Here is a 12,137-nt window from a genome sequence, read left to right on the forward strand (position 1 = left end):
CGGTGAAAACCATTACTGATCACTGCGAACAATTGGACAGATTTAATTCACGGTAATTACAGGCTGCATACGAAATCAGCCAAATGAAGAATGAGCTTCATCAACCTCCTCCACTAATGCTATGAAAGACGGGAAACACTCCAATGTTTCTGGAATTTAAAACAAATACTACGAAAAATTACACACTTAATATTCAAATCTGACAGGAAGCTCTCGTGCCGTATTTTAAAAAGCTCTGACATTTCAGAACGGCTGGAGCAGATAATACAACACTATTCACAGGTATTCTTTACGCATTAAAATAACTCTGTTTGCTTAATTCTGCAGCAGTAATATGGAGCTTATAATATGACAAAACTGTATTGTATAAATTTGAATTATTGACACGTGGCATTTAATCAAAACTGAATATTATGTGGCATTTAACATAGTTCAGAATTTTATTTTATTTTATCTTGAATATTGAACATTTGAAATGTGATTTTTTTAACAGCAGAGTTTTATAGACATGTATTTGAGAATATAATATTTAGAATATTGAATTTGATGTTCCGAATTTCATCTTGAAAAATTGGAGCTGTGTTTTTAAAAACTGGATATTTGCAGTCTGAGATTTCAGAACAAAAAAAAAAAAAATTAAATTAAATTTGAAAATACATGTCTTTAAAACTCTGCTATAAAAAAATCAGTTTTGTTAAATTTCAAATGTTCAATATTCAAGTATAAAAAAATAAATAAAATCCAGAACTATGTTAAATGCCACACAATATTCAGTTTTGATAAATACCACTAATGTGTCAATAATTCAAATTCATACAGTACAGTTTTGTCATATTATAAGCTCCATACAGTAGGCGAGCGCACCTTTATTTTGGTGTCGACGCTGAGCAGAGTGAAGAGCGTGTTCATGTCGATGAGGGCCTGCCGGGTCTCTCTGTACACGGTGCCCAGGAAGTTGAGCGGCATAGAGAGCTGGAAGAGCAGCCCGTTCACCATCACTAGATCACCCACAGTCATAGTGCCTGCAGGGAGAGGACGACAAAGCACACTGAACATAGGGCTGGGCGATATGCACAAATATATTACCACAATATCTTTTTTTTCATATCAAACAATATTGATTTTTTTTCAAGGTATTCATTCACCACAGGAAATGCTTTCTATTTGTTTGTTAGGCCTTGAGAAAGATTGTTTCTTTACTATTAAACTCACCAGAGTAAGATTTAATAATAAAAAAAAAAGTGTTTTATGACTTAATAGAAATTTATCATCAAAAATGGTGTCTAATAAAAGAATTAACATTAACTAAAAATAAAATAGAGCTTTTAAAACGTAATCAAATTAAAATATAACATTTCATATACAACAAAAAATTGCATTTGTTTTTTGTCAAATAAGACGCCGCACAACAGAACTCTATAAATTAAAACATGGATTAAAAAAATTTAATGTTTGTATGATATTCCTTACTTTTTAGTATAACGTAGTACTATATTCTGTCATAAGTTCTCCAAGGTAAACCGTGCTTTTATTTTGATGGTTTGTTGTGGAGGTCTGTGAGTTTAAGTGTGATTTTGACAGTAGTTTTGCATAAATGTGACTCAGAGCAGCTCTGGAGCTGAAATACCTGTGTTCAGTTTTACACCTGCTTTTATTAGTTGAACTGGATTTCCTGGCCATATTCATCTCTAATTATATCAGCGTGTAACTGCATGCTGTTGAGGCATATTGTAATTTGAACGTAAAAAGAAAGAATAAAATAAAGCTACAAATAGGTCTAAAATTTAACTCCATTAAGGTAAAATAATTCAGTATAGCCCTATGCTAGTTGCATAAACACTATGTTAAGACTGTCTTAAAGGATTAGTTCACTTCCCAGATGTTCAGGTCTTTCTGTCTTCAGTCACAAATGAATGAAGGTTTTTGAGGAAAACATTCCAGGATTTTTCTCCATATAATGGACTTCAATGGGGATCAGCGGACTGAAGGTTAAAAATGCAGCTTCAAAGAGCTCTGCACGATCCCAGCCGAGGAATAAGAGTCTTATCTAGAAAAACGATCGGCCATTTACTAAAAAAAAATACAAAATTACAAAAAGCACACAGACGAAGAGCTAACCACGTGTGACCTTTCCAACGGGATTATGTCATGTGTGAAGTCCAGATAGTGCAAGACCAGCATTTGTGGTTAGAAAGTATATAAATGAGGGATTATGTGTTGAGAGTTTAAGATCGTTTTTCTAGATAAGACTCTTATTCCTCGGCTGGGATCGTGCAGAGCTCTTTGAAGCTGCATTTTTAACCTTCAATCCGCTGATCTCCACTGAAGTCCATTATATGGAGAAAAATCCTGGAATGTTTTCCTCAAAAACCTTCATTTCTTTGTGACTGAAGACAGAAAGACATGAACATCTGGGATGACATGCAGGTGAGGGAATGATCAGGAAATCTTTATTCTGGACGTGAACTAATCCTTTAAGAACTAGTTTCACTAACTCTTTGTAAATGTATTTATGGAGAAAAAAAGCAGTTAATGCAACTGGCCCCTAAATCTATTTTGAGTAATTAGTGATGAAATGTGACAGCGCTGATTTTCACCTGCCATTATGCCTTTGCTTGCCATCACCATGATGGCGGTGAGGCCGACGCTGAAGATGGCGCTCTGACCGAAGTTGAGCATGGCCAGAGTAGAGGTGGTCTTCAGAGAGGACGACTCGTACACCTTCAGAAAACCATCGTAACGCTCGGCCTCATACCTCTCATTGTTGAAGTACTGAAAGAGAGAGAAACACAAAAGATCTGGTTGAAAAGGAGCACAACAGAACAGCTCCCAAAGGAAGGTCATGACAATGATGAGTTTAGAGACATACTGTATGAAAAACACATTCAATAACATGTTCGAGTTTCTTTCTTCTGCTGAACACAAAGAGATGATATTTTGAAGAATATTGGTAACAGAAGAGGTTCTGGTCCCCATTGACTTACACAGTGTTTTTTCCATGCTATAGAACTCAGTGGGGACCAGAAACTGTTACTCACTCAGCAACTTAAAGGTTTGGAACAACTTGTTTTTAATTTTTGGTAAGCTATTCTTTTTAGCATGGTAATGCATTATTATATTGATATATTAAGGCATATACAGTACAGGTCAAAAGTATGGAAAGATTACTATTTTTAATGTTTTTGAAAAGAAGTTTCTTCTGCTCATCAAGCCTGCATTTATTTGATCAAAAATACAGAAAAAAAATGTAATATTGTGATATATTATTACAATTTAAAATAATAGTTTTTAAATGTATTATATTTTAAATTATCATTTATTTCTGTGATGCAAAGCTGTATTTTTAGGATCATTATCACATGATCCTTTAGAAATCATTCTAATATGATGATTCATTATCAAAGTTGGAAACAGTTCTGCTGCTTTATATTTTTTTAGAACATGTGATACTTTTTTTAGGATACTTTGATGAATAAAAAGTAAAAAAAAAAAAAAAAAAAAAAAAAGAAAAAGAAGCTATGTTTTTAAAATATAAATATTTTTTAATAATAATATACACTACTGGTCAGTAATTTGGGGTCAGATATTTTTTTTCTTTCTTTTTTTTAAATAAAATCAATACTTTTATTCAGCAAGGATGTGTTAAATTGATAAAAAGTGACAGTAAAGAAAATATATTATTAGAATATATATTATTAGAATTTTTTTTTTATTTTGAATAAATGCAGTTCTTTTTTTTAACCTTTTATTCATCAAATATATTAGCCAGCAGAACTGTTTCCCAACACTCATAATAAATCAGAATATTAGAATGATTTCTAAATGATCATGTGATAGACTGGATTTTACATGTGACACTGAAGGCTGGAGTAATGATGCTGAAAATTCAGCTTTGCATCACAGGAATAAATTATTTTTTTTAAAGTATATTCAAATAGTAAACTATTATTTTAATTTGTAATAATATTTCACAATATTACTGTTTTTTCTGTATTTTTGATCAAATAAATGCAGGCTTGATGAGCAGAAGAGACTTCTTTCAAAAACATTAAAAATAGTAATGTTTCCAAACTTTTGACCTGTACTGGTACATGCCAAAGTATAACTAGAAATAACATATTACCTTTAAAAAAATAAAGTGTCTATCTGCTCTTAACCAGTTAGAGGTCTCTGGGATGTGAAATCAAGCGTGTAACACGAGCCGTGTCACATGAAAACATGCTGGTGATGCCTCAATCACATATCCAGATGTCATTAAAGCTACAATGGCATCTCTCTAAACAGCAGCAGCTGAGTAAACCAAAGGCTCAGAGATTCTGAGACTCTTCAGCAGGGAGGATGATGGGAGTGAAGACCGAGAGCTGCACGGCTCCGAAACACAAGAGCGCCACAATTAATTAGCTCTGAAATGTGACAAACAGTGGTGTGGCGATAAAGAGTGTGAGGATTACAAAGAGCAGCAGACATAAAGAAAATATTATCAGAAATTGAGCTCTATGCTTTTTCAAAACATTAATGTATATATATGGCCATAAATTTGGCCTAACAACATAGCTTATAAATCTACTATATATAAACTTCACTCCAATGAGTCATTTATAATCAAAAACACCACTACTGTTTGTAGCAGAAGAGCAGTGGTGATTTTTATATCAACAAAAACAGCAAAGCAACTTATGGTGCATGCACATATATACATATATATATATATGTGTGTGTGTGTGTGTGTGTGTGTGCAAACTTCAACGGTTTAGGAAAATTTTGCAATATATTATAATTTTTTAGGTAATTTTTTTAATTTTTAGTTTTATTTTAAATTTATGTTTTTTTATTTTAGGATGTATTTTTAATAATCATTACTCCAGTCTTCAGTGTCACATGATCTTCAGAAATCATTCTAGTATGCTTTTTCTTGTATGTGTTTTTTATTGTTGTTTTTGTTAATATTTTTTTTTTTATTTATTTTTTTGTTTTTTTTTTTATTTGAATTTTATTTTATTTTGGAACATGTTAACATGTTATACTTTTTTCAGGATTCTTTGATGAATAAAAAGTAAAAAAAAAAAAAAAAAAAAAAACTTTGAAAATTTTTTGATTGAATAAGTATGTTTGTTTGATTTATTTATGTAGTTTGTGTGTGAATGATGGATTGATTATGCTGAAAATACAGTTTTGATCGAAGGAATAAGCGTATCAAAATAGAAAACCATTATTTTAAATTATAAAAATATATTTCACAATTTATACTGTATTATTGTGTGCGTGTGTTTCTGTGATCAAATAAATACAGCCTTGATGAGCAGAAGAGACGTCGTTTAAAAAATAAAATGATCGAATCGTACTGATCCCAAGCTTTTGAACGGCAGTGTAAATGCCATAAAGTTGTGCTGATATCTCATGGTGCCTCTGAGAAAGATCAGGCACATCTTGTTAGTAGTATAATAATCTCAGCAGCTTTTTAACACATAACAGACAGCTCTCCTGCACTGTCATGACACTCTGAACATTTCATTAGAGCTCATCAAACTCAGCAAAGACTCCGGTGCCAATTATCAGAGGAAGTGAAATGTATGGAGGATTGTTTTGTGAGTGAGGCCGCTTTAAAGACGAGCCTAGTGCTGTCAGCAAGCGTGTTTAGAGAGCAACAGACAGACACTGGGGTATATGAGCTAGTGTAACGGATCTGGAGTGGGTGGAGAGCTCATTATGCAAGCACACATCCTAAAGCCACATGCATTGACACACCAGTGACAGGAAACAAAGCTCGGCACGAAATACATCTGCTCTTAACAAGAACGCACACCAGATTGAGCTGAAGGGCAGAAGATCTGAGGCTTGAGACCGAAACAGAGCACAACAGCTTGTTACATAACACAGGGCTCCAGACTGTGACTGAAACACTCGCATTTGCGACCAAAAATATTAATAAGAGAGTGAAATTTTTGCTGAGATTGCCACTGGCCACTATAAATTTCGAATAAAATCTGATGTAATGCCTTTTTTTCTGTTTGTTTTGCAATCACATTTATGTTGACACAATAAACTGATACAATGTCTCGTGTAACTGAATTCGTTTCAGAATTGATGAATTTCACAACATTATCTCCCTGTTTCAGATGTAGCCGAAATTACGCAACCACTCAGTACTATAAGGTTTCTACAGAGTGACTGCATAATTTAGGGCCTTGCTACTTTTTTACATTAATTACATTAGAATGTAACAAACCAGATTCTCATTTCTTACATTCGAATTGTACATTTGTAATTGCATACATTATATTTCTATTAATTTACAATTCTGCCATTCACTGTTGTTTCAAACTTACAAGTCTTATCTTCCTCTCATGAACACTAATCAAGATAATTTTATAATCCCCTCATAATTTTCCGTCCATGGGTATGTTACCATTTCGTGCTGCTGTGTGTGCAAGCTCTTGATTCAATCCAATTTGATTCAGATCTCGATTTGATTCAGTTCTCGAACAGATGTCGTTTTCATTTGTTGTGCGTCTCCTAGTGTTTGAAGTCACATTTATAGCACAGGCAGTGATAAACTTGATCTCCAGAGAAAACAAAAACGCAAAATGAAATTTATAAAACAGATTTGACTCAATGTTTTGTTTGATAAAATGTATTTGAAGTCGCTGTCAAATGCCGACAAGTGTATTTTTTTTTTGAATGCATTAAATGTTGTTAGGCATTAGGGGTGATATGACCAAAAACTTATTTCACAGTATGATACATTTTATTTCAATCATTCATAACATGAACTAATTTTATTAAAGATCCAAAAGTGATTCAGTCAAGTGCAGTGAGTGATTATCATTAATGACAGACAGCAGCAGGTAAATTAGACTGCTGTCCCTTTAAGACAGACTGCATGGATCCAATATACTGATAAACATCCGGTTTTCGCTTGACTATTTACGTTTATTTAACACATAACCGACTGTGTTTACATGAAACTACTCCACACGACGTGCGTTATGACAGAACTGTGTGCGTATTTGACCATTCAAGCACAATAAAAAAGAAAAGAGATCCATTTTCGTGATCGCATGTTGTCTCAGACCGGCTTTTAGTGAGCGTGCTTCAGCTGTGTGTCAGTCAGCGCGAGTACCACATCAAGTTATTTTTTCACTGCTTATTGCACCTATTAACTCTATTATGTGCATTCAACTCTTTATTTTCTCATTCACGCATGCTTCCTTATCACTCAAAGGTGAATATAACGTTTAAGTAATACTACGTTACGCAGACATATTTGCAAAATCTCTAAGGATAGACACTTATTCCATGGTAATAATCTATCATTGTCATATCACCCAGCCCTACTAGGTATTTGCTAGATATCACGTAGTACATGATGGGCACAGGCTCTTATTTTTTTAGGTTCAAACCAGGATTCCATCCAGTCAGAGTTTGATAGTTTGAGCCAGTTATTGTTATTCCAGATATTGTAGTCATTTGTTGTGCGCCTTCTAGTAATCATAGCAATCTCGGTTCAAACTGATTAAAATGAATGAATCAATACTGTCAACCCAGTCTTAGGTAGAGTACATCAAATATGGCAAACTGAAGCTCAAACGTGCAAACCTCATTACATGCACACGTCTAAGCTTATTCCAAATGACAATAAGCAAATTATGGCAATTTTTATTTGCTTTTATTTTTATTTGCTGTTAAAAAAAAAAATCAAACAAACACAAAGAAGTTGCAATGACAATATAGTTTTTCATTTGACTCACCTTAACGGTTTCATAATTAAGGAGAGAATCGATAGCAGCGTTTCCAGCCTCATTATCAGCCTTATTCATCTCGATCCTGAAGCGCGTCCTGATCAGAGACACAGACAGTGATTAATAATACAGCGGTGATCAACGCAACAAACAATGACTGCTATCTGTCAGACTCATACAGTACCTCCACTGCGTCACAGCGATGGTGAAAGCGGTGTACGCCGAGAGCGTCCCCAGAGCGGCCAGAGCAAACTGACCGCCACATTTATAATACTGCAGAGAAACAACAAAACAGCTGTGAGAAACTGTAGGAGCTACATATCTTCATATGCATGACATGGATCGAGTCTCCAGAGACGAGATGCACCATTTATCCAAATAACCCACACTCACATTCATTTTATCCTGCATTTTCACCATTTCACAATCTAATGGAGTGTGACAAATGGAGAAGCGTAATGTTTCTGCCATCACTAAAGGATTTGGATTAATCAAGCAATGGAGGTGAACATTAGGCACATTAGGGAAAGCACAACTCGAGACTATTAATGCTCTTGGTGTTAACATCTCCTGTGAGCACTTGATTGTATCTCATTGAGCCTCTGACTACACATTGTCCATGACTGTACATCTGTGAGCTGAACTTTGGATGTGTGTGATGTTAGGGATCCTGCAGATGTCAGGTTAAAACTGGTTTCTGTATGGACTCACCGGTGCCACAAGTGAACACGTCATTGATTATTAGTGAATAAATAACTTCTAACGCTCTAACCTTTACACAAAGCCATTGTGTGAGATTTGGCAAAAGTGCCACATGCACTAATGATGTGTTATACTCAAGAGCGTCACTTTACTAATGATGTCCCACATTAGCTTGGCGAATAAAGAATTATTTTATTCCATATATTCACTGCTACAGCTATGTGTGCATGGTCTGGTGGATGTCCATATAAGCAATAGTAATTTCCATATATAACTAATTTAGTGTAGGAAGATCCACTGAGGAAAAAACACTGCATAATCACCATAAAATCTGTATTTGACTGTATCTTAGCATCTGTTGCGGTTACAGACAGCGCGCTTGTTAACACAAACTCAAAGTGTTTTATGCCACATTCATAGCACAGGCAGGGAAATGTTCGTCTTGCTGATTATCTCCAACAAAAACAACAACTCTGTTTTAAAGACTCATAAACTGCAACAACTGCAGCAAAATGAACTTTATAAAACAGATTTGACTCAATATTTTGTTGGGTAAACCGTATTTGAGGCCGTTGCCAAATGCTGACGACGCATTAGTGGATTTTTCTGTAAATTGCTATGCCAGTGTACAGTTGGGCAAATGCACTTTATTTACTTGCAGGAGGAATTGTTTATTTTTCATCTTATTATTAATTTTATCACTATCAGTCGCAGCTACAACATTAATGCAATGCACTTACTGAACATTGTTCTTATTTATCTTATTGCTTTTGTATTATAAAAGCAATAAGCCACTCCAAGCCATGCTTTAAAGTGCGTTCACATTTACTTTGCATGCAAACTCCCATCATTTCCTTGAGTCAAATAAGCAGTTAGCAAAGCATTTCAGTTTACCGGTGTTCATTCAGCTATTCAGCTTCAGCGCACACAGCTCCAACAGCAATGCACAACATTAATAACTATTATTGGGACTGTCATATACATTACATAAAGAGAACAGTACTGTAATAAAAAGCGCACTGTTATGGGAGGAGCCAAGAGCACATCCACTATACATCTGACCAGCACGCAACATAGATCACTTGTGCATTTGCGTCTTTATGTGCAGATAATTTGTAATATTATGTTTATATTGTATAAATATCTGATTCAAATAAAGCCTAATTAACTCACTAACAAAGCGCTTCAGCTCACCGGAGTTTATTCAGCTCTTCAGCTATGCTGCTATTTGAAACATTTGCATTAATTTGTTTCGTTTTCAACATCAGTGATGCATTAATAATAAGTTATAACCCACTACTTTTATTTTTATCGTATTATTTTCATCAACAATATGGTTTAATTAAAACCATTTCATTTTTGTCCGTGTGGAGGCTATTATGTTTTATTTATCCATGGCACATGCAGTTTGATTCTTTACACGTAAGTAATGTTGTCCAATGACTTGTTTGCATTATTTAAGCATTATTTTATTTATAAGGCTTTTTTTTTTTAAAGAAAGTTTGTGAAAGGAGAGTAAAAATAATTTAAAAATTACACCGGTTCAAAACAGGCTGCTGTACTGTTTATGTTTGATTTATGTTGAAGTGTTTGGGACATGGCTTTTAATGGTGAGACTATTTTGTAGTCAGACTCTCAAAAATGATCAAAAAAATTGAGATTTATCAGCCAAAATATTGGTTATCGGCTTCCTAATATAAAGAATTATCGGTTATCGGTATAGGCCAAAATTGTAATATCGGTGCATCCCTACATGACATGAAATATCGGTTATTGGCTTCCAAATATAAAGATTTATCGGTTATCGGTATAGGCCAAAATTGTAATATCGGTGCATCCCTACATGACATGAAATATCGGTTATCGGCCTCCAAATATAAAGATTTATCGGTTATCGGTATAGGCCAAAATTGTAATATCGGTGCATCCCTACATGACATGAAATATCGTTTATCGGCTTCCAAATATAAAGATTTATCGGTTATCGGTATAGGCCAAAATTGTAATATCGGTGCATCCCTACATGACACGAAATATTGGTTATCGGCTTCCAAATATAAAGAATTATTGGTTATCGGTATAGGCCAAAATTGTAATATCGGTGCATCCCTACATGACATGAAATATCGGTTATTGGCTTCCTAATATAAAGAATTATCGGTTATCGGTATAGGCCAAAATTGTAATATCGGTGCATCCCTACATGACATGAAATATCGGTTATCTGTTTCCAAATATAAAGAATTATTGGTTATCGGTATAGGCCAAAATTGTAATATCGGTGCATCCCTACATGACATGAAATATCGGTTATTGGCTTCCAAATATAAAGATTTATCGGTTATCGGTATAGGCCAAAATTGTAATATCGGTGCATCCCTACATGACACGAAATATTGGTTATCGACTTCCAAATATAAAGAATTATCGGTTATCGGTATAGGCCAAAACGGTCATATTTTCCCTACATGACACCACAACGTCCAAAATTTTGCTACCATTTCACTAAAATAACTGCACCTTTACAGTGATTTTACCACAGTTAAAAGAGAGGTTGTGGCACTCTTTATGTTGTGCCAATTAACAGCCTTTATTTATGGTAAAACCGTGGCTTTATAAACTTACTTACAAGTGACGTGAGGACATCATTCTGACTTACCAAAATGCCGCTGACTAGCATCATTTCAAAGATCGTAGGCCCCAGGTTAAAGACCAGAGCGCTGAGCACAAAGCTGATTCCTCGAGTGCCACGGTCGATGGCTTTGGACAGCGCTCCCGTCTGCCTGCTCAGGTGGAAGCCCAGGTCCAGGTTATGAAGATGGAGAAAGACGTTTCTGGCTATCCTCCTGATGGAGTTCTGAGCCACTTTCCCGAACACTGCATTTCTCAGCTCATTGAAGAGAGCGGCTCCGGCGCGGGAAACACCGTCTGAAAACACACGCATGCACCGTCAACACAACACAAACTTAAAAGCACAGAAAACAAAAATTAGATGAAGTGCATGCCACTTCATTTACATAGCTGCTGGAGGAACAAAGGGAGTGATTGCGTGCAGCGATGACAACTTCCAATAAATTAGGAGTTATTGGAGACAGTCACAGCAGCACGAAAATGAAGACTGCACACTGCACATTATTTGCATGTGCGTATGCATGAATGTTAACAAGCTTCAGGGAATATTCACAGTCAGAGGCTGGAAACACATTAGACTGCACGACAACAGAGTACGGTGACTTCTTCCTCTTCACACGAGAGCACCTAAAGCTCATTAAACCAGCTAGTTTAAACTCTTCTTGACCCATGAACAGATCTGACTCACTGTAGAGCTGCTTTCCAACATTAACACTATCTAGGTTACAAGAGCCTTGTTAAGGCCGGATTTGATTTAACCCTTTAAGCCCTGAAGGCATTTTCGCCTCCCTGAAGGTGATGTTTTTCTGAGTGATATACACTAAAATAATGACTCATAACTCCAAAACTGTATCAAGGAGAGTCAAAAGGTAGATATCATTTGATAGAAAACTTTCTGTATTTTAGGGAAAATGTCTGGACATTCTCCTGCAAGCAAATAGCTGATAAATGTGTAAGAAAAATGTGTGTGCTCAAGGGAACTTTTACATAGCTGTCTTGTTTTACACTGAGTAACTCAGGAAAGATTATTATTATATAAAGAAAATTATTTTTTGGTGATGTTCC

The 12,137-nt window shown here is 35.1% G+C and overlaps 1 protein-coding gene across 1 annotated transcript in view; it reads right to left on the reverse strand.

The window, feature by feature from the left end:
* LOC109060034 (iron-sulfur clusters transporter ABCB7, mitochondrial-like) overlaps positions 1 to 12,137 on the reverse strand; it is a 40,782-nt gene that overhangs the window by 12,756 nt on the left and 15,889 nt on the right. The window contains exons 6-10 of the mRNA XM_042769803.1: positions 11,101 to 11,369; positions 7,924 to 8,012; positions 7,749 to 7,836; positions 2,598 to 2,772; positions 865 to 1,022 (exon numbers count right to left, since the gene is read on the reverse strand). Coding sequence (XP_042625737.1) covers positions 865 to 1,022; positions 2,598 to 2,772; positions 7,749 to 7,836; positions 7,924 to 8,012; positions 11,101 to 11,369 — 779 coding nt within the window. The remainder of the gene's footprint in view (positions 1 to 864; positions 1,023 to 2,597; positions 2,773 to 7,748; positions 7,837 to 7,923; positions 8,013 to 11,100; positions 11,370 to 12,137) is intronic.

This window comes from Cyprinus carpio, chromosome A14 (assembly GCF_018340385.1).
Source record: "Cyprinus carpio isolate SPL01 chromosome A14, ASM1834038v1, whole genome shotgun sequence".
Classification (NCBI taxonomy): domain Eukaryota; kingdom Metazoa; phylum Chordata; class Actinopteri; order Cypriniformes; family Cyprinidae; genus Cyprinus; species Cyprinus carpio.